The sequence below is a fragment of the Haemaphysalis longicornis genome, unplaced genomic scaffold, assembly GCF_048455015.1.
Source record: "Haemaphysalis longicornis isolate Haplotype H1 unplaced genomic scaffold, Haemaphysalis longicornis Haplotype H1 scaffold_1, whole genome shotgun sequence".
Taxonomy (NCBI): domain Eukaryota; kingdom Metazoa; phylum Arthropoda; class Arachnida; order Ixodida; family Ixodidae; genus Haemaphysalis; species Haemaphysalis longicornis.
In genome coordinates, this window is record NW_027526203.1 from 412037278 (window position 1) to 412061149 (window position 23872).

The 23872-nt window shown below is 44.1% G+C and overlaps 1 protein-coding gene across 2 annotated transcripts in view; it reads left to right on the forward strand.

Moving 5' to 3' along the window:
• LOC144155509 (uncharacterized) overlaps positions 1 to 23562 on the forward strand; it is a 48304-nt gene extending 24742 nt beyond the window's left edge. For both annotated transcript variants that reach the window (XM_077687005.1, XM_077687006.1), the window contains 2 exons: positions 7433 to 7621; positions 18352 to 23562. In XM_077687005.1, the coding sequence (XP_077543131.1) occupies positions 7433 to 7618 (186 nt within the window). In that variant the 3' untranslated portion in view covers positions 7619 to 7621; positions 18352 to 23562. The remainder of the gene's footprint in view (positions 1 to 7432; positions 7622 to 18351) is intronic.
• Positions 23563 to 23872: the final 310 nt, after the last annotated feature.

Below are 23872 nucleotides of genomic sequence, written 5' to 3' on the forward strand. Positions count from 1 at the left end.
CCTATCTGCACTGAAAGCATGCAAAGGAACTTGCATTTCAGCATGACAATGTTGGTCAAGTTTTTTTATTGTTGCAATACTCCTTTCTCAATTTTTTTTTAGTCCAGCACAAGCTGTGAACACTGAAAACCCAGGTGTTTAAAAAGGTTCCCCTTCTCCAAACCAACAAAAGATTACACATATATGCAGCTGAATCCCTCTACAACAAATGCCGGTTCAACGAAACTCACTTCAGCGAAATATTTCCAATTCCTCGTCAGCTAGCCACAGAAGTTAATAAAACAATGTTTTTGTTATAACGAACCATTTTTCGGGCTTTCTTTCTCTTCAATAAAACTTTTTCTCAGTTTAGCTGGGCTTGAAAATTTATTTATGAGGAGGTTAGCATAATGCCAGCTATCTGAAACTTTTTATGAATCCACACCCTATAGCTTCACCGAATATGTGACCCCACTGCACCTCGTATAGCTGTAAACAAAATTGTAGATGGGTGCCATTGTTTGGTGGTATTAATGATGTGGCTGGTAGCCTTTCGACAAGGTGAGGCCCGCTTCGTCAGGCCACAGTTAATCCGTATTCAGTCTAAATGAATGAAGTGAAGGAGCCATCATTTACTCATGATGGCTCCTTCACAGCAGCTGATATGGTTTCTTTGGCTTCATTTCTCCCCCTCTAATGCACTCTTTATGTGCTGGTGAAAAAAAAAAAGTACAACCTTGGTAGGTTCGGTATATAATTAAATGCGATGGAATTGTGTAGCACTCTTTTTTTTTTTTTTTTAAATGAAGGTTGAGAGGTTTATGTTATGCTGTCAGTGGTGCAGGTACTAAGTAGGGGTTTGCGCTGCTTTTCAAGTGTTTTGGGACAGTTTTCAAAAACCACAATGAAATTTCCATTTAAATAACAAATTTTGCATCTCATCTGTTCACTTGTATCATGACTGTACATGGACAGGGAATGACTGTACATGGACAGGAAAGCATGGGGAAGTAGTTTGAGTTTTTGAATGAAGTAGTAGTAGTAGTAAACTAATAATGATGCCCAGATGGGGTAGGAGGGGTAGGAGCAGGAGTGTTTAGACTGCTGCCTCCTTGGATAGTGTCCAGGAGCCTTTGGGTCTCAGCAGTGTTCGTGGCCATCTGGACAGACCTGGATGCCCGGGTCTAAAGTGAGCAGTGCAGTCTTCCACTGCTTGCAAATAGTTATATTTAGAGGAAGAGGAATGGAGGTATGATCTCATCTTGTACATGTAGTGTGTTCAAGGGGGCATGACCGTATGATGTGGTGATCTGTCCTTCCCGTAAATAGTTTGCAATCAGCTGTGTACTGCCTGGGGTAGTAGTAACTGTACGTCACTAGAGTAGGAAATGTTTGCGTCAGTAGTTGATGCCAGGATACAATCTGCTTCCTCACTTCAAGAAATTTGGGCAGCTGCATCAGAGCAAAATTTGTTATTAGTTCTCCCATACAGGAAGGAGGTCAGGAAGGTGGGTCTGAGATTTCCCAGGCTAAACTTTTTGCCTTGTTTCGGTTGTGTGTGTGCATGCGTGCAGCGTGCATGCGTGCGCGCTCATTGCGATGTTATAAAATGCCGAGTTAATATAGCTGTGCTTGACAACGCTCTCGCAAGCCTCGGGAATAGAACGGTTGAACGCATGTTGCGGCCCATGCTGCATCGCCACGACATGTTCGGGCTTCGCCCAATAGCAGGACTGGTTACTATTGCACGCAGCAAATGATAAGTTTGCATCTGATGTGAAATTTAATGCTAAAAGTGGGGTGGCTAAACATAACAACGTTATTCAATTTACGGTGGTGGTGAATGTGCATCGTGAATGTCTCCGTGCTTTGCGCAACTTTTGCCGCGGCTCTACACTCGGGTTTACAATGCTGTTTGGAGTTACAAAAATAATAATTTCGGCATTGAAATGGCAAAAAAAAAAAATAAAAACCTCCTCACAATTGCAGCGTTTTTTTTAATTGATTTTTTTAACGGTACTTTATGTTATCTATGCACACCGCCTCAGTACAATTAAGAAGTTTGTAAGAATGTAGTGCAGGTTGTGCTTTGTGAGTAATTCTCATAAAAGTAATTTTCAATCACAGAAGTGCATCCTTAGACTGTCAACAGACAAGGGAACAGGCCAGATTTAGTAAGAGTTTTTAAACTTTAGATCATATTCATGATATTAACCAGGTAATCGAGAAATGTTCAGAGTAAAATAAACCTTTGTACATGGCGTTTATGGATTGCGAAAAAGCTTTCGACTTGTAGTGATACTCTGCTAAAAATAACTTTATCTAAAGGCTGTTTCAGCATTGTGTGTATTTCAAATTGATTCAAAAGTGGTCTCGTCCACCAAACTTGCTGCAAACTTGTTTTTTTTTTTTAAGCTCCTAAGACGACGCATTAAATATTGGTAACTGCTCCAAATCAAGCTTCTTGGGCTCCAAAAACTGCCCCCGAATCTGTTTCAGCTGTTGTGATGGTCGGGATTCTTAACGTGACCCTGGGTCCACACTGGGCATGAGGAGATGGAGGCACAGACACATGGAAGTTATTACATGGAATTTAATAAAATCAACTGGCTCGATCTCGCTTACGGCTCGGCGTTGCTGGGCTGCTTCGGTGTGATGCGGCACGGGCTTGTATGAAGGGCCTGACGTTCGCCGCGGTCACGCCGCGGTGGCTCGGGCTCGAACGAAGAGGTGGCGCTTGCAGCGATGAGGCTTCTCCGGCACTGGCTCGAAGGAAGGGCCCGCCGCGATGACTCAGTCTCGTACGATGGCTGGACGTCGGTTGGCTTAAGGGGGCACCCTGGTCTTAGAAACTATTTTTTTTTTTGCTTTCCCACCAATTTTTATGAAACTTTATGGGCTTGTTCAGTTTTTTTTAGCAGATTTCAAATATCTGACTAGTTTTGATGTGAGATAACTAGTTTCTGAGTTAATTAAAAAAAATTCCTTGATTGTCTTGAGAACAATAGGGAAAAAACTATTCAACAAAAGATTGCCAGCAAGACATGAATAGACACCAGAAGTTGTGGAGAAGGAAATATGGGAAGCAGTTTTTTTGTTTTGCAATCACATACCCATTTACATCAATTCTAACTTCTAAGTTTGAACTACTCCTGCTAACCAATTAAAAATAATGCCATTAAACAACTACATTTACATCAATTCTAACTTCTAAGTTTGAACTACTCCTGCTAACCAATTAAAAATAATGCCATTAAACAACTACTGAAACACAAAATGCAATATCTGCTTCCCATATCGCATGGTTTAAACATTCAGCTTCACAGTGCAAAAGAAATGATCTTCCTAGCTGCACTACATGCTGGGATGTACCTCTCGAGAATTTTGTATCACTGCCATACCACTCATGGTGAAAAAGTGGGGAATTATGGGAAAATAATTATTTCTTTTTTGAAATCTGGCCTCTATGGCTTTAAGTTCCTAGTACAGTTCCATGTACGGAATTTTTGGAGGAAAAACTGAAAAACTGTGCAAATCAAGAGAAAAGCGATACCTAAAAAATGCTTTTTTGAGCAATTTTTTGGTCCCAAAGACCCAGGTGCCCCCTTAATTTACCGAAGTGTGGAGACGGGTGGTCAGACGTCGCACTCGAGTGATGGCTAGACTCCGGGGCCCAAAGCCTCCCCCCCCCCCCCCCCCCCCCGTCTTCGGCCTAACGCATCTCGTAACTCGTCTCGTCCGCCCCCGGATCGCTGTCCCTCGATCTGACTGCCTGGATCCGACCCCTCTCACCCTCCGGTCGGCCTTCTCTTTTAATACTTTTCGTCGTTCTTCCACTCCTTCTCCCACGCCGCCAATGACCGCTGTCCCCTCGTGTCCGGCGGGTGCATAATGAGCCACTTAGGTTGTCACAAAAGGAGTTCTTATCGGGGTGTTCAAGCAAAGTCTCCAAGACGGTACCAAGGTGCCCTTTACACTGTGACCCATTTCTGGCCTGGTGACACCGCCCCCGTGTGGCACACTCGACCGTTTTTCGGAAGGGTCCCGTCACCGATCCTTAGAAGTTCAATGCACACACGTGCGCACACATACACGGCCCTGTACAAGATTAGAACCAGCCATAGTCTCTTTTAGCGCCGGTTCCCGGGATGGGTGGTGCTGCCGGATGACACCGTACCAGTATGGCGCCATGCACAGTTTGTTGGGGCCGACCACTTGCCGAAGTCTTTTCGGCGAGCACGAGCCGTCACACTGTCTCGTGCATCCTTATGCATGCATTCATATCCTCAGGGGCTCTTCCTCATTTGTTTTCTGAATTTGGCCCAGTTTGTGATGTGTACTTGTCTGCATTCTATTTCTTTTGCTGGAATACCACGGTTGCTATTCAGCTTCTCCCTGGCATTTTTCCACAAGCAGTTCCGCTTGCCTTAATAAAGTGTGAGGTCCGATTTGAATCCCATTCTAAGTAATTACCTTTTCTTGTAAAGTTGTCTAGGTTATCAGTATCGTGTAGCCAGGGTTACAAATTTGCATTTCTAGTTTGCATCCTTTTGCAGATGTTCTATAGCTTTTGAAATGTTAAAAAAAGTGGAGTACAATGCTCAAGGTGGAATCTGAATCCACACTTTTGGATTAGGCTTACCTGGGTGGCTGTATTGGCCGCCACTTTCTGGGTGTGCGTGTGTGTCCGGTCTAAAAGGTTTGTATGCACCACTAAGCCAAAATCACTTCTACTTGAACATGTCCACTCCAATTTATACAGTGCACTTACCTTAACTCTTTCGTTACCCCGCCTATTCAAATCGATCACCGGTGATCGATGATTTATATTGCGTATTTCGACATGTTGTAGTCGTTTCTCATACACCAAATGAGCCCAGTGGTTAGTATAGGCACTGCACTTTTAAAATCAGTTTAAATTTTCCCGCTCCGGCGACACTGAGATTTTTGATAGCGTTTTTTGTGAGCTGAGGTGCGTGTGCTTTTGAGAAAGGGGTGTGGCTGCTGCACTTGATAAAAAAGATTGCAGATCGTGGTTAGGCTGCATTACCATAATATTTTTTTGTCAAAAGGCTCCTCGCAAGTCAAGTACCAAATAATGTTGTCAGCTTTGTAATCCGACAGCGTTGAGAGGTGATAATTACTTGAAAATGGCACCAGCTATTCACTAGTGATCTTTAGTTCGGAGAAAGGGCAGCTTTATTCTGCCAAAGCTTATTTCTGATGGTCCCCCGCATGTCTAGCAAGTGTGCCTGGCGTTTTCAACCTGTTCCCAGCAGTTTCGGTTTCGTTTTTGAGTTGCGAAATTCATATTTGGTGCAAATACGCAGTTACCCAACTACAAGCTCATTTGCCATGGCGCCTCCATTGCCCGCTACTGTTCCTCGAAGCAAGCATACCACTCGTGCTTCCACTTTATCTACGCCTTACTTCTGCGATAACAGCTTCCGCTGAAGGTCAAAAGATCACACCAAGTCGTCGGGTATCAGTTCAGACGAGGAGAATGCTTCCAATTGGCCTTGAACAGCGCCAGCTGTTCACCGGCCAGTTTCGGTTTCATACGAGGGTATTTCCGGAGGTCTAGTGTCGCTGCTTAGTAGAACTATCTATTCTGACAAAGTCTCCAACAGCCTTGTAGTTGTTTCTTTTTGAAATTGTTAGGTGGCGCTGCAATGTAGTAGGCTCGTAGTGCTGAACTCGCTTCATAGCACGACGGCGGCTTGGTGAAAGCTTGCTGGGCATGATTCTAGCGCATCGTACCTTATTCCTGCAAGTAGGGCTGCCATAGCGAGTCAGAACATGATAATAAACCGCAAATGAAAGTTCTGACTGAGAAGTGATCATCAGAACGTCAACAAGCATCCACCAAAGAGTTTGTTTTCAACTCCAAGCAGATTTTTTCGCATTGCTTGATTGCCTTCAATATTGTGCTGGTCATAATTATTCACAAGGTGTTTTTACATCACGTGGAGGCTAATTGGGGCCTTTAATAATGTCAGACCATCAGATTTCTTCTAGAGAACCATCCAAAATAGCAAAATTTGAAATAGTGGTTTGGCTTCACCACAAGGCACAGGCACCACGCTGGCTTACATTTTCTTTTATATCAGACAATATGTATCACGCAACTCAATTTTTTTTTTCTAGAATAGGTTTTTGAAATGCTTACCTACAAAATGTATACTCTAAATTTTTTCTACTACTGGTGGTTTATTATCACAACTTGTTTTTTTTTATGTTCTTCGACACCTGGGCAAAAATGTCAAATTCGATAATTTTTTTCGCAATTATTATTTCTGAAAACATTATTAAAACTGGTGTCGTTGGAAAGCGCGTGGAATCACCTGCATTTTATGTCACTGCAATGTGTGCCTAACCAATATGTATAGCTCAGAGAAATTTTTTGTTAGACTCATCAAAACTGTGTGATTTCCCACAATAACGAAAGAGTTAGGCCAAATCTTGGTTTGACAAGCAATGCTTACAGAGTCATCTGGGTCCCCATGGAGGGGATGCAAGAAATTTATTTGGCCTGAACCATCTTGGCACAAACATAAGTTTGTTGCATGGGGCAATGATGCCTTCCTCCCAATTATTTTGTCTCGAGGGAAATAAAAATGAAGGTGGTGAAATAACAAAGAAGAAGACTGCAGGGTGCATGGATTGAATCTCGGCTGTAGTAGTTTTGTTGTAGTTACGGTGGTAGTACTTATTGCAAATTCACTTGATAGACTTGTGAAATTGAATTGTTGAAATTGCTAATGTTTGAAGTGTTGCATTTATTTCCGTAATTATTTGAGAATAACAATTTTGTTATCACTGCGATTACATTCTACCTTAGTAATAAACTACCGAGGGTCCCGTTTCAGCCTAATGGCTTTGGGACCCTCGTCTGTATCTATGCATATATGTAAAAAAAAAATTTTTCAACCTTTAAAACCTGTACCCACGGCACCATCTAACACTATCTGCTGAGAGCCGTTCATCTCTTGCTGGGGCACTAATAAAGGCCGATGAGCCATCCCACTGGACCCAGCTGGGCTGGTGGCAGTTGGTGCTGGTGGCAGCTGGTGGCCCAGCTGTGCTGGTGGCAACTGTGCCACTGGCTTGTCTCAAGGTGCTCCATTCACCTGCTAGTCCTTCTCTCTCATCTAGAACAAAGATACTGGCACCAGTAAAATCTGTCAAAAAAAAGTGTGGTCATTCTGAAAAGTACTGCTTCACTTTCGCAATTGCTAAATTGTCACTTTTAATTAGATTGATTTGACAAGTTGAACAGATTTCTGTAGCCCCCTCGAGTTTAGTGTGATGGTAGTCTACTGTATTTGCACACCCCGAGTTCAAATGTGTTCTCTGCCTCGTGTGACCTCTCCTTCCTTTCGGTGTGATGTAGTCAGAACTTGTGGAATGCAGCTTTGCTTTGAGCAGCCTTGGTCGCTGTGTGCGTATGCAGGTGCTGATCAGCATCCAGTCTCTGCTTACGGACCCCTACTGCCTTGTCTGCATGGAGCCAGAGATAGGGCGGCTGTACCTCGACGATCGCCAAGCATTTGAGCGCACGGCCAGGCTTTGGACGGTTCGCTACGCCATGTATGGGGAGCCAGGTGACCCTCATGGCCACGCCCTGGAGAGCGGCTAACAAGTGCGTACTGCTGCGCCTCACGTTTGCAGTGTTTGGGGAATTCTCATGGGCTTGTATTGCAAGAGTGCTGTGTCAAACACCAGAAACCACCTGCCCTCACAACCTCTTGCACTTTTCATGAGTATAGGCCATGAGTGCTGCCTGTAAGGGTGCCTCTGAGAGCTTACTAGTGGAGCTCGGCAAATTCCTGAAGTGTCCCTTTAAGGGGGGACGCGGCTTTCAACTTCGGAAAAATGACCAAAACATCGTTTTTTTGAAACCCGCATATTCGGCTTCTATGTTTCCTATTCTATGCGTCTGCAAAGTTTTTACGCTGAAAAGCGTCGCAAAGTGGCATAAAAAAATACTTTTGTCAGGCGCGGTGACAAACTATCAGCGCAAAAGGCCGAAAAAACGGCAATTTTCGGAGCGCTCTATCTCCGCAACGGTGCCACCGGGCGCGGCCATTTTGATATGGTTAGATCGGCCGAGCGATCGTCTTTCCGGTTCCGCTCGTCTCTTTTATCTTCGTTCATTCACAAACGCACAAACGGCAGAAAAGAAGCGACGCACAAACGAAGCTAGAAATAGATGCTGAAGCGCTGTTGGTCCTCCGGTCGGGGCTCAGAACAACGACCCTCCTGATTGGATGTCACGGGCGCAACGCAAGATGGCGGCCGCCTGAGCTGCGTAACGAGCGCATTGAGTTCATTTTCGCCGCTTCGCTCGGCCGAGTTTCTGTTCAATCTGTGGTATTCAACACGCACGTTATCGCGATGGGAATGCCTGAGATCGCGAGCCAGATTACGGGAAGTTGTGTGGCTCGAAAGGAGGAGGTCATCGAACGCTTCGTGGTGCGCGTGACTCTACCGTCGCCAGACCCCGGAGGGTGACGCGGTGTGCGCGCTTGCGATAGCGGTTCGTGAAGTGAACTTTTAGTCGGGTTTGCGATGTTTACACGCTTAGTTATTGCTGTGTTTTGACTGTGGACTCGCTAGCCTTGAAAAAGAAACGGTCGACGCGTCAAACGCGCTGGCGCGCACGGCATAGCCGACGCGCATTGGAGCAGCACATGACTGGGCAACCGGTTACGATTGAACGCCAGTAGTTGTAATTAATGCCTGCGACGTTAGATTTAATCTTAAAAGCGACCTGACCAGCCATATCAGGTACAATTAAAGTTCGATATGTCGCGGTAAGCGTGCGCTGCGATGCGCGCGAGCCATATCGCCCGTATTGCGCAACGTTTCCCGTGCACTTGTAATTTTCATGCAAACAGGTTTGAGTTAGTAATATAGGAATAAAAATATGTTCTCTGCATTAAAAATGTACGTTACTGTCGCAGCATTTAACAGTGATTTTTTAGGGAAATTATTGATACCATTGCTTAGGGCATACTGGCTTTGCTGCTAGAAATATTGGATGCCTTGAATGTCAAAAGTTAAAAAAATATGCTCTTGCATTGAAGTTGGGAGTTATGCAGAATACTCTACCAAGCTTCAAAGTAGCTCATTTTCATCCTTGTGGTATGCAAACTTTTGGCAATGAACACCTCTGCACGTATGAGTACTAAGTTGCTGTGCCAGGCAAGATGATAAAACATAAAAAAAAGCCAAAAATGTTCAAATTTAAGTAAAAAAAATGCTCAACTTGTTGCCATGGTGACAACACTGCAAAAGGAGGCTGTTCAGTGCGATACAGCCAACCAGCTAACCTACTTTGCATTGAAAGCCCATTGAAACCCATCTCCCCCTTCGTTTGGTCTGCAAAGTGGGGTATGTACTCTTCACGGAGGAGCTGAAAATGATGTTTTCTGGAAAGAAAAAGGCTGTAAAAGGCACTCCAATTTCAAGGCAAGGCATTCCAGAAGCCCCATGTTCAAAAGGACATGAAAGGCTACAACCATGACGACTTTTGATAAGTGAAACCTATGTTGCAACTTCGGAAGCCGTTTTCTCAAAACAGTTTTTTTTGCCACCTCCGTCGCTTGTACCAGGGATTTTTTTGTGACCGCTGGGTCTATTTTGATTTCGTTTCTTGCATTACATTCCTTGATAAACAGTTCAGGTCGTGACACTCTTGGTTTTCCAGATTTGTTTTTTGTGATTTTTTTATTCGAATAATCGTTCACAGTCAACATGCCTATTGCACATTAACCTCTAAAAAAATGAAAACCAAAAAACATTGTGTTGTAAAAAAAAAATTCTAAAACTGTCACGACCTCGTCCATTCATTTGGGAATACAAAGCACTTCGAACAAGTTTTCTATCGTGTTTTATAAGCCGCTCAAGCTCGGTACAAGTGGAACAGAAAGAAAATTTAATACATAAAAAAGTTTTCAAAATATTAGTTTGAAATTTTTATGGTGTTATCACGGAAGCATTTCCAGTTGCTGTGCCAATTTTCATCAAAATCCACAAAGAAATAAAAAAGTTGATTTTGAAAGCCACGTCCCCCCTTAAGTCGAAGGACACGACGCATTCACTAGGTCCACCTGCAAAGGAAAATTAGACCTCCACCTGTAATGCAGCCATATGGTCACAGAGGAAAGCTATACAGCTTTCTCAGAAACTTCGCAGTTCAAAAAAAATTGTGCTGGTCCAGGATTCGAACCCGGGACCACTGCCTATCGGGGCATAATCTCCTTTGCAGAAACTGGCTCCACTTTGGGGATTACCCCTAAATCTGGTCAAATAGCATAGGTCCACCTTTAGTTAGCTAGAACCAAGGATTGGTCGTGGTGTAGGGGATGGGTGCTCAGCTTGCATTCCGTAGGCCCCGGGTTTGAATCCCAGATCTCAGTGTACACAATTTTCTTTTCGATTTTATTCTGTTTGTGTTGCCCACCATTTTGGAACCATCGCTCGGTCACACCAATGCCGGATTTTTGCATAATGGGACATTTCGTGCTTTTGCATTGATAAAGGGGCTTCCTGTCGTAGCAGAAAGCAAACTTCCAGCAAAGCCTTTCCCCGTTTTATGCACGTATATATTGTACCGCACAAACTGGCGGTGATATTGGTTATTTTGTGGGATCATCTGTTTGGTGATGTAAAAAAGAGGAGCAGGAGCACAGTGTCTGAAGGTGCCTCCAAAGATGCTTATTTTGTGATTTTTCCCTGCATTTGGACAGAGCAGTGATTTAGCACTACGGCTGTGCTCTCAATTAACCGTGGCATGCACGTCTATTTGGTCTGATGAGCTGTGCCCGAGGAAAGTGAATTGTAATTTATGACGCTGCACAGGTTTTCTTTTTTTTTTTTTTTTAATTTGAGAGCACTAGTTAACCTCAATAGGTAAAAATCCAGCATTGTGGACTACAGATAACTCACAAAATGGCCAACAGCACAATGACTGAAAAGAATGCAGGTGAAAAAATGCTCAGAGTGACACCAAATTTCTCAGGCAAGCTCTATAAACAAAGCAATTGATCTGAGAATAAAATTTGGTAAATTTGAGCCTGGAAATTGAAGTCCAGTTTTCCGGAATGCAACACCATCACAAACAGGCGGCACATCAGTCATGAGGCTCTAGGCCTATTGGGTGCAACAGATACTGTTTTGACCAAGCCGTTAATGAGACTTCTGTATCGCTACATGCCGTGATGCCTTCCATTGCACTAGTATGACTGGCAACTTTGGTAACTCACTAGCTTGACAAGCCAAGCCGATAACAGTTGAAAGAGGACATCTCCTTTGTTTGCATAAGTTTGCACAACTGCATTAGTGTACTCGTGTGAAGTGACTTCATGAAAAAGATGCAGACTTGTTTTTGCAAAAAGCTAAAGCTAATGATTAGCGCAACTGAAGGTAAAGAGAAGTCAGTGATCACTAGAGTGATGGACCTGTCTACACAGACCATCAACAGTATGGGGAACAACAAGGGCATCACCGAAAAGTCCACTGCTGGTGAAATCCAAGAGAAGCACTTTGAACTGCGCGAAGCGGTTCAGTCAGTTGTTGTCTATTTTTATGGTTGTGGGATGCTCGCTTATATGGAGTTCCAGTAAATGCACTTTTAAGAAAAGCTGAACTTCTGGCAGGTGTCGGCAAAGGGTGCTAAAGGTGCTCTCGCCCTCGCAACCCTTCCTGATTTTTGTTATGTTGATTTTTAAAATGTGAATGAGGGTTCGGAGGTGTAAAAATAGCAGATGGGTGCCACGATTGTTGACTTTGGACTGAAAGCACACGTGAAAGGATGTTTCCGGACAGTGTCTGGCGATGCTTAATTGCCAGCTGCAGCACTTTTTTTGTTGATTCATGACTGGATGAATCATGAATTCACTACTACACCCCCCCGTTGAAGCAGCAGTCAAAGCAGTGGACAACACCAGGAAAAAGTGTTCCAATAAAGCAAAGACCATTTTGTTGGCCAGGAAGGTGGTGGCTACTTTTCGGAGGGGACAGCGAAGAACTAATCTTTATCGACTACTCCAGAACGTCATAACAGTAACTGACAGGTATTATGTGTTACGTTGATTTCTTGAAAGAACTGAAGAAGAAAGCTGCCGAGACTGGTGTGCAAGAAAGTTTTCTTTCCCCAAGACGACACACCTTCCCATGAATCAACCATTGCAACAGCAAAATTGCACGGATTCGGAATTTTACTGCCTTCTCATCCCCCATACACTACTTTGGATTTTATCCCGTCTGATTTCGTCTTTTTTGGAGACTCAGCGGTAGAAAATTTTCACTCAGTGGAGATGTCATCACTCCTATCATTCCATATTTTGCAGCACTGGATAATTCATACTTTTGAAATGGGATTAGAGTTGGAAACTTAGTGGGCCAGATGTGTAGCCCTCAATAGATGCCTTGTTTAATTGAATTTCAGAAAAAGGTGTCTGACGTGCATTTTTTCCCTACTTGCTAAACAACTTGTACACCCTGCAGTGTGACATTATTTCCACTTTTGTTTTCAGGGCCCACTATACTGTCCTTCAAGTATTTTTACTCCTGATATAGGCCCATGTCAGGGGTAATTGTAAAGTTTACCCAACGCTTGTTCTACATTTCTATCTTACGGCCGCAGTATGTAACAACGAGCTATGGCTAGCTGCAGCTGCCAGCTAGTTTACATTAAAACACATTGTTGACCAAGTTGGTGCATTCTCTTCTAAAAGTTAAGGCGCAAAGAACACTACAAGAGGTTAAGATGATGGGACAAGTGCCCACTTGCAACTGGATATATTCGAAGCATCATCTGACATAAATCCTACATTTATCCCAGGGGGCATGTTCAGTTAAAAAACACAGAAAAAAGGTTCAAATTGGCACAAAGTGAAATTTCCGAAAAATCAATCTGTGGCACGCGCACAAAGCAAGACATTATATAGGAGGGGAAACGGCCCATTGTGGCAAGCATGGGCGAACGACCAGATAACGTCACAATGAAAACCAGTGCTGTGTTTACTAAGCTTCGCAGCTGTGGCTGCGAAGGAGAGGGTAACGGCACGTGATGGATGAAAGATGGCCACAATCCGCCTTTTTCATTGCACTGTGCACCCTCTGGTGGCACCAGCGAGAAGCAATATGGCAGGGGTGCAAGTGGGCTGCCACTGCAGCGGAAGGGGAATCAGCGCTGTGTTGCTGGTGTTTATTATTTTTTTTTTTTATGTGAATGGTATAACCAGCCCAAAGCTGTGAAATGAATAACTATGCTTGAAGACGTACCTTTTCAACGTGAGAAACGTCTGAACAAGCGTGCAATGCTTGTTTCTTTTTGCAGCAGATCCCCAAGTGTCAGTACCGAAGGGCGGCTATCTGAGGTTGTGGAAATGATGTCGTTACGCCATTTCTTATTTTTATGTTCTAGCTCGTTTAGAGGGCAGACTGGTTTTAAAGCTGTTTTTTATTTACTAACCAATTTTAATGAAACTGCACAGCATTATGGTTTTTTTTGTGCTGATTTCAAATCTGCATTTAGATTTTCTGCAGGTTGATTATATTTTGAGATAATTACTGGTTAATTGCCATTATTTTGGGTCACAATTACAAAATAACCACTCCATACAGGACGTAACAGTATTACCTCGTGGCTGGTCCGACAAATCACTAAAGAATACAAAATTTGAAGAATTTTTTTTATTTAGCAATTTTTGGTCATTTTACAACACACTGAACTTCCCTCCTCCCGCGCTATGCCAGAAATGGCTCAGAGGTGATGTCAGTTAAACACAGTAATAATTTTCGAAAGCCTCCATTCGAAAAATTTGTTTTCAACATTGTATTCTCCACACATTTAGGTATCAAAAGCAAAACAAATCACAGTTGTACCTGCTCTGGGTGCCGAGATATCCGAGGGTGAAATGCTAGCTTAGCGTTGCAAGAAAAGTGCCGTTTCACCATCGAATTCTGCACGAACTGAGCTGTAGAGTGCACTTTAAAACGCTAATTACAGTAAAATATAGTGCCTTATGATGAGGAAATTTGCAGGCTGATAGAAAAATGGCCGTGGATGCTGCAAATGCCATTTTCCAGAAAACGATTTTTTTACCGTTTTTCGGCCCTAAAGACCCATCTGCCCCCTTAAAGGGAGGGGACAGATGGGTACCTTTTTTTTGTGCTTAAGATAGAAATTTAGGTTGATATTGATTCCTTGTTTCCTAGATTAACTTAAGTAACTCTTCATCTGGACTTAAAGGGACACTGAAGTGATATGTAAACATTGCAGGATTACTAGCGCAAATTGTAGTCCGGAGTCCCCAGGCCATGTTTCGACCACTCTGGGCGCGTTTACGCGATTTTATTTAGTAGAAAAATTAATTAGAAAATGCTGTCCTCCTCTCTTTACGCTCGCCCATTTTCTGTGTCGTTTTCGTGTGACGTCGGGAGGAGCCGAGCTCGCAATTGGCTGCGCTACTGCACGGCTCCCCAGCCTTCAGACAGAGTCAGTCGGCCCAGCGTATCGTCCGCCGGCCGCCGACGGGTCGTCGCAATTCGTTCGCTCAGTTGAAACGAAGCCAGGACACGTTTGTGAATGGAAGAATGTGCCTTTGGTTAGTTTGTACACTGTATCTAGCTCCAAGTCAAGGTCGCTTCACACAAGCGCTGCACAAGCGCACATGCGACGCTTCGCCGGCTGGTACGCCAGTAGGAAAATATAAGGACTCTTGAAGGCGGGAGAAGAGTCAGCGAAGTCAATATAGGTACTAAGGAAATAGAATCATCTGATATTTTTACCGTACAGCGTAAAACTAGGGTGCGGGAAGCACTTTTTTTGCGCTGGGCGAACAAGCACAGCGGCCAGCAGCACGACTACGCATCTGCGAACACTTTTCCGTCTAAGAAATGCAATTGCTAGACGTGAGATATTGTGGAAACTTGGGGGATGCTTACTGCACGAGCGCAAAACAACAAATAGTCACCTAAGCTGCTTGGAATGCTAAAACTAAATAAAAGTGTAAACTGGTTATACATTATATGCCTTATATTTCCAATGTCGGCAGCGCTCGCCTGTGGCCGAGTGGTTTGGAGCGCTAGGTATGTCATCGCAAGTTTTTTGCAAGTCACAAGTTCGAATCCCCGCGGGTACGTGCTTTTTTTTTATAAGTTAACTTTTTCATTTTCCGCCGATGTTTTCTATACTGAGTTCACCTTTTTTTGGGCCGCAACGTTCATTGCTCCACGAACTAGTTCACAGAACGCGTGCAGGCTGGCACTGACGCGCTAGCGAGTTCTCGTTGGCGTGCTGTTGCCATAAGCACCGACTGCTTGCGGGCAGTGAGCACAGGCCAGAATCAACAGACCCTTGGCCTGGTGCAAACACGCTTCTTACGATACAGGCATGAGTGAGGCAAGCTCCAAATATGGGGGAAAAGCGCATGGCATTTGAGCGTCTGCTTGGACGCGGAGGGCGTTCATCCACTGCGTAGGCCTCGGCTAGTGATTGCTACGATTCCAAGCCGTCCTGGGAGGCTTATCTTAGGCATTTTACAGCCGACAACATGGCAGAAGCGCGGTATGACGATTACTGAGATATTGAGAATGCCCATCCAACAACGCCATCAGTTGTGTTTTACAAAACCGAAACCGAAACCGAAACTTGTTTGATTGCTAACTTTGGGTATCGTCCAATCACGGTGCCCCCTCCTCCAAACGTCACAGCCTTAGTTGGTGCGGCCGCCGCAAACCACGCATGGTAGTTTTTCTTCCTTCGGGCTTTGTAAAATAATTACTGATTCGTCAACCGGATAAACTATGAAAAGTGTGCTAATTTGAGCCAGTCTACGCAGTGCAAGCAAAAACGGGAGCTTGACAAATTCACTTCAGTGTCCCTTTAACATGCCTTACATTTTCCACAAGTATGCTAGCAGTGTACACATATGCAGCTTCGACTGAGCGAAGTCAGCGAAGTGTTGCTAGCCAAAATCATCATCATAATCAGCCTGCTCAGGTCCACTGCAGGATGAAGGCCTCTCTCATTGTCCAACAGCTCCTGTCCTGTGCCACTCGAGCCCACAGTTTACCCCCAAAGTTCCATATTTTATCCCTCCATTGTGTTATGGCCTTCCCCTCCTAGACCCATCTCTTGACATCCACTCTGTTACCCTAATTGTCCACCGGTTGTTGGTTCATCTCACTACATGGCCGGCCCAAGTCCATTTCTTTTTCCTTATTTGAACTGTCATATCGTCATCATATCATATCATATGATATCATCATCATCGTCATCATATGATATCATATCATATCATATCATATCGTTTACTGATCCAGGTAGCTCGTTCCTTGTTCCATGGCCTGTTGAGCCGACCTAAGTTTGCTTTCTAGTTGTTTAAGTCTCAGCTCCATTGTCATCACCGGCAGTATGCAATGGTTGCAGATTTTTCTTTTGAGTGACGGAGGTAGCTTACTTTTCATTATTTGGGAGTGCTTGCCAAGTGCTCCCCAGCCCATCTCTATTCTGCGCCGGATTTCTCTCTCATGGTTGGGGTCAGCACTGACCATCTGTCCGAGGTAGTTATATTCTGTTACTTCTTCTAGCGTTTCGTTTCCTAAGCTGAAGAAGACGTTCTTGGCATGCTTATTCCTCATAACTTTAGATGTACGTATTTATATTTATTTTTAGCCCCCACGGCCAAGCTTGCTGATTTTAGTTTCTCAAGCATCGTTTGCATGTGTTCTGCAGTCTCACTCAGCAAGCCTATGTTGTCTGCAAACCTCAAATGGCTTGGGTGTTTCCCATTTATCCTTAATCCTATGTTTTCCCCAGTCAAGCTTTCTAAATATCCCCTCCAGACATGCTGTGAATAGTTTTGGCTAGATGGTATCTCCCTGTCTTACTTATCACTTTGCTTGTGGAGGGTTATCCTGCCCATGCATCCCTTATACATGTCTTCTAGAATTCTTATATAGGTTTCCTGTATTCCCTGGTTGTTTAGTGCTTCTAAAACGGCTGTGGTGAGTACGGAATCAAACGCTAGGCAAAATACGAATTGCATACATAGTCCGAAGGCACTTTAGCCTCGTTGACCTTCTGAGGCTTATCACACTCTACGAACTAACAAAATAGAGGCACATTCATTGCGGCCCGAATCTTGTTGGGTCCGATTGGTTGCCTTTGTTTGCGAGCCTGTCGTACTACGGCAACTTTCGGTTTTGGGTGCATTCGTATGGTCGTCAGTGGAATATGACAAAGAGATCTCGGAATTTGGCATACCAGCAGGTTGTCGTCGCCGGTGCGAATGCCTGGTGTGAATGCGATGGGTTGCAGAACAGGGTGTTTATTATGCACGGTGCCGTGATTTGTTCACTCGCGTTCAGGGGTTGGCGTGCGTCGACAGAAACAAAAAGTTCACCCTTCTTGTTACGGTTTGCCCGACAGTTGCATTTGTAAAGCGTGCTAAATTTTGTTTTCTCGAAGGGAGCCGAACCCAGTCGCATGCTTTCACTACACGGGCTGTACAGCAGCAGACAACAGTGGGGTCACCGCTGGTCACCGTGGAGCAGACCGGCCAAACCCTGCCAGACTGTTTCTGGCATCCTCCGCCAGGGCCACGTGCATGAGCAGTAGCTTTGTGGAAGAGGCGGATTTATTCCATGGCTGCGCAGTGAAAGGCCGATCGCGGCACCTGTGCAATGTCTTCTCCCGGGATAGGTACCACTAGCTTAACCTTGGTCAAGCACTTGTAACGTTATCTGGCCGCACTAAGAAATGCCGTTTCCCTTCCTGTCTTGTTCTTGCTCCGTGGTCACACAGTAACACAGATGGGCAAAAGAGTATTGTGTTTTCACTTCAGCCAAGAATTGTAATCTGCCCAAATAATTGTGCATGCCTCTGTGATAAAAGATGACTTTAAACGAGTCCAATATATGCCCCGTAGTCAACACTAAATGTTAATTGGAAACAGCCATGAGGTGGTGTGTAGCAAGCAACATGGGTTGAGTTTAAACATTATAGAATTCAATAGTGTGGTAGGGTTGTTTCTTTGGCTACTGAGGAAATGGGGGAGGGCAAGAAATACACGCTTATAGCAGACTAGGGGCAGTTGGAATTTGATGTAGTGTATCTTCTTTCTATCGGTCTCCATCGAGGTTGTACCTGGCAGCTTCTGTTGTCCTTGTGCTGTGCACAAAATATTAGCCAGTATCTAGTAGGACTTGCCTGTGAGGGACAATGGAAATCTGTACGGGGAAAGCTCGATGCCGCACTTTATTGGATGATTAGTATGTGCTCTCTCGTCTCCAGCGTTTAGCTTTCTGTGCTGGCCCAGCTTTGTGATCAGTGTGCATGCCTTCTGCCCTACGCAGTGCTCGGAGGCCTCGTGCGACCAGCCGCGGGGGTCCCCAGACGAATGTTTCCCAGCCAGCAGCGTTGGCGTGCGCAGAGTGGCTGGCTGTGATTCCACAAGCATGACGTTTCTGCCAGAGGGCCAGGCAGGGCACTGGCCAGCCTAGTCACCACATCAGCAAGCACCCTCTGCGAGCGAGCCTGCAGTCCTTGTTCACCTTTTTTTTTGGCATCTTCTCCTCTGGGTCTTCTTTTCTTTTTTTTTTTTTTTTTTTTGTGTGGGTGTATGTGTGTGTGTGGGAGTGTGTGGTGTGCATCAGCTGTTTTTTTGGGAAGCTACTGCAGCTGTGATCTGGAGCCTTGCATGAGTAGCTTCAGAATCAGTGGGAAAGGATAGACAACCAAGGCCAGAACAAAAATACTTCTAGCTGGTCCTGTCTGACGGGTACTGTGAAAATTCAAGGAAGGCTGACGCAGTTGTGAATTGTGTTGTTTTGAAAATAAAGGGGTTTGCATGTGTTTGGATATCGCTGCTAGGCTTGATGTTGTTCTTTTCTTCTTTTTGTTTGTGCATGCATCAGCTGTTTTTTGCAGCTGTGATCTGGAGCCTTGCATGAGTAGCTTCAGAATCTGTGGGAAAGGACAGATGGCCAAGGCCAGAACAAAAATACCTCTAGCTGGTCCTGTCTGATGGCTACTAAGAATTTTCAAAGGAGCCTGATGCAGTTGTGAATTGTGTCGGTTTGAAAGTAAAGGGGTTTGCATGTCTTCGGGTATCGCTGCTAAGCTTGATGTTGTTCTCTCCTCTTTTTTTTTTTTTTTTTTTTGCATGTGTGTGTGTGGGAGTGTGTGTGGTGTGCATCAGCTATTTTTTGGGAAGCTACTGCAGCTGTGATCTGGAGCCTTGCGTGAATAGCTGCAAAATCTGTGGGAAAGGACAGATGACCAAGGCCAGAACAAAAATGTTTCTAGCTGGTCCTGTCAATGACAGGTACTGTGAAAATTCAAGAAAGACTGATGCAGTTGTGAATTGTATCGGTTTGAAAATAAAGGGGTTTGCATGTGTTTGGGTATCGCGGCTAGGCTTCATGTTGATTGCATTGCCTTTGTACTCAATTGCTCAGTATTGCCGAAAGCACTCATATTTGTTCGTTATGGTTTCAAGCGACTATTGTGATGACTGTATTCTGAATTCATTTTGTGAAAATGCAATATCCTTTAGGGGCTAGTTCTAATTTAATTTCTGGTTTTTGCGCTGTTTGTTTTTCAGTTTGACAAATGCAGCAGACAATATTATAAACAAAGGTTGGTGCTTTGTATGCAGTTTGTTTGCAGTGAGGAGCCGATGGAAAGGTATATGAAATGCGGAACCCTGATATATTATGCCCCACATGTAAAGCTACACCCCATTTGCAGCACCTTAATTGTAATAAACAATTTTGAAATGCCTGCATAAATCTTACTGGATGAGAGTATATTTTCTATGACTAATCAAGCTTGTGAGTTTCAAAAGATGTCTACCAGTGCTACTCATTGATCACTTATGAATGCACGTTGAATGTTTGTGAAAAACTTTCTCAGATGTGCTGTATAAGTTATGCCAGCAGTGCTGTGCAAGAGCAGTTGCTGCTTTTTTATTTCATGAAGGCCTTGTGCATTGCCTATTTATTCAATACTTTCGAGGGTCGACACTACGACGCGATGGCCTTGTTTGGTGAATGCATGTGACTTAAACAGCATAGGGTAGTCGTGTTCCAGTCTATGCCGTTTAAAGTAGCACTTGCTCGTACCAGGATGCACAACACTATCGGCCAATGGTTTTAAAAAAATCCTATACCAATGGAGTAAATTTTCTTTTTAGCCGCAGAGGCCCCATTTCATTGTGCTGTGTAACGCAGCGCTCTGGAATGGGGCCACTGCCCATGGGGCATTAAATGTCAGCTGTAAGAATACAATGTTCTTACCGCTACTTGAATCAATCCACATGTTTGTTTGGGTGCTTACAAAGTTCTTGAAGCTTGTAATGTCAAGCACAGTTTCTTAAATGCCAGATTCAAGCTTGTTAAGACCATTGTTAGTGCTGTTGCTGTTGTAGCGGGGAATCCCTGAATTTCGGTAAAACTTGTCGGCCGGCCTGGCCCATTCCCAAATAAAGGCATTTGACATTAAAAGAGTGCAGTCACTGAAATTTCAGCGGGCAATATGGCCAATCTAAGCATTCATTCACTCATCAGCCTAATTATGTTCACTGCAGGACGAAGGCCTCATTGCTCGCTGCAAGCTGAGCATAGCAATTAACTTATGTCACTCAAGTTGCCTGTTGCCTCACCATATTTCTTGTCCTTTTCCTTGCTGTTCCTTTTCTTTAGTGAGGGGGGGGGGGATACTCTAAGGGGGCATGAAGACAAAGTACAGCTTTGTTTTGAATTTGAAAGAACTAGCCTTTGGTAACTCACTCAGCTCAAGATGTTTTTTTAATACAAAAAAAAAGCAAGAAACATTGAGGAGCTATCAAATTCAGCACTAAAAACATTGTTATCAGTGCGTTAACTGCACCTTAGCATTCAAGTGATGCGAGCAAACGGAACTAGAGGCCCCACTACAATCGCCCAGTCATGTCTCTTGGCAGTGGCAGATGTCGGCAGCCGCCAATTGTACAAACGATTGCGACGTCGCAGAGAAATTGCAAAGCATGGTTGGTGGGTCACCACTGCTGTTTTCCTTAATTTCTTCATTACTTGTTTGAAGTTCGCGATAGAATTGGTATTATTGTTATCAGGACAAAGCAGTCTCTTTAATGAAGCAAGCTTGTACTTTGTGCTTATGGCCCCTTTAAAGGATCATTTTATCACAGTTTCTTCCTAAAGACGACCCTGGTTTGCTGTGGGTATTTAAATCTTGTGGCTTTTACTTTGTGTGTATGCCGTGAAAGCCTTTTTTTTTTTTTTTAAGCCAATGCAAGTTATGTGCCTTGCAGCATTATGTCCCTCCTTGTGCTGGCCAAGAGAAAGATGCTGCAATGCACATTACTGCCGCAGATTTCATGTGGCTACATTTTATGAAACTTGACTGCTGAATGCTTGTAATTTGTATGTTTTTAAAATCACAAAATGTTTCCACTTCAATTGTGCACAACAGTTAAAGTCCAGTCTTGGATGTCTAGTTATCAGGCATTGGTAATTGTATTGGCTTCATAACCATACAAATTTGTTTTAGCCCATGCTGCTGCTCTTGGTACATGGGAGCCATTTTTGGCCAAAATATCTTCCTGGGGCGACTACATCGTTTTTTGTGCCCTAAGAATTGCCTTCCCCAGTCTCTATCGCGCTTTACTTGGAATAGCAACCATCACTAGATGCAATGTTTATTGTTTAAGCAGATGTGAGTGTGGTAATTCAGATGAAAGGACCAGGGTTGTAGGTCAGATGAGTATGACTGCTGGCACAACTGCATGTGCAAGCATAATCTCTTGTGGCTGTACGTGCAGCACTCGCTACCTAGCAGTGCATGGAGCCAGGCAGTGTGTCTATAGTCGAGGGCAAAATAAATTTGAGCAGTAATATATAAAGCCGAATGTGTTTCCATAGGGAAGTGCTCTAATAGAACTTTGAATCTACCTATACTGTGCCATCATTTCATTTCAATCCAAAAGCAAGAATCGTGGTTTATATCTTCATGTTTGTGTTTCATTTGTCCCTCACCATGTCTGCGAGGCCAAGTGCCGCCAAATGACGCAGTTGTCTTGAAGGCTGTCCACACACAATCGGCGTGCTAATGAAGTTGTAGAATTTCATTGAATATTACCAGGGTGTGTGTAGCCACTTAGCGGCACCAGTTAGGATAGTTCTTGTATATTTGCAAGTTCTCTTGTACGCGTCGGGGCTTGGACCACCTGGTTTTGTGCCTGAAAACTTGTTTTAATTGGGGCACCTTGCAAACTTCCTAGGGTGAGCTTCACGAGGCCAAGCACAACTTCCAGCCATGGTTGTGACGGAAGTTTTGATCAATTGGTAGTACATAAACACACACCAGGTTGGGAGGGTAACCTTATGCTGCTCATGCTTCCTACTTGCGCCCTCCTTTAGATGCATGCATGTGTAATTTCATCCATCTTTTTGTGTCCTGTATTCCCCAAAGATGTGTCTGCGCTGTACATGATCAAGGCCTTTTGGAGGTGGGTGCCAGTAAGGTGAACAGCCTATGTGTTCAGGATGCACAAAACGCAGCTGGGTTTGCCCTTGCAGTCGGGCATTGGCTGAAGCTGCATCAGGGCCGTCCTAAACACATAGTCGTCTGCGTGGTCTTTTGTGGTGTGGTGTCTGCCTTTCCAGGTAGCTAAGTACTGGCTGTTGTCTCGTGCAACTAGATTGATCGTGCCACATGCCTTGCACTATTTCTCTTCTCATGGCTGATGGAGTCGAGAGTGGTGACAGGCCTCTACGAAATTTTGACTTGGAGCTTTTGGGCGGGTCATTTGTCTGTTCACAAGCTTAAATGCTTCAAGTTTACAATGGTTGAAAGTTGTCTTTTGTGCGAGGCCTTGTTTTTCTCCATTTCTTTCTTTTTATGGTTTGAATTTTCCGATACCATCCAGAATGGATGCACTGGAAATGCAATTTGAAACTGATGCGTAATACAAGTGCACGAGTTGTAGTGTGTGCTCACAATGTTGCGACTGATGAGCTATGTTTTTGCTTTATTTTTTTTTTCAGTTTTAAGTGCATTAGTGTTGCACCTTTGCATGTGCTTTTTTTTTTATGTGCATGCTCTAGGGGATGTGTTGCTGCACACTGCTCCAGAGAGGAGGTGCACGACTTGTGAACATGTGGTGGTCCTTGCTGGAGAAAATTTTTCGGCAAAAAGTTCTTGCAGGCTTATAAAAATCGAGTATTTATTTTTTACATGCTCTGCAAAAGTCATTGCCATGCATGAAGCTGTGGTCTGAACGTGTTCTTGGCGTGCAGTCTCTGGACCAGTGTGCACACTCGCTATATTAGTGTTTTCTGCAGTTGCCACACTGTCATTGTTTTCTTTGCCTTTGTATCTGGGCAACTGTGATGGAAGAACAAGACGGCTGATGCAAAGGGCTCCGCAGGTCATGCTGGACGTGAACCCTCATTTGATACTGCAATGCATTTGGGCATTGAACTGTACATAGCACTTCCTCATCAGGGATGTATCTGGCCTCTGGTGTACTGTAGTGCTGTGCTGTAAATACATGTTAAACCTTACATGCGTTTGTTTCATTTACACACCCATGCATTGCTCTGTGAAAAGCAGATGCAAACTGCTGCTGAGCTTCAATAATTTGCCACTGACATTTTTGGGAGAATGAACTTTGATTTGCAGCATAGCTCATTTTTTAAAATAAATTCATCATACCCAGTCCACCTGCAGCTCAAACTATCGAATCAAATTCAACCCTTAATGGGTAATGCGTACCGATTTTGGTCGTCTGTTGTACTGCCACACATGCAATCCAAGGTGTGAACAATGGTTGTGGAGGCATCAATGCCCATGTGTTCATATTCCATATGTCCA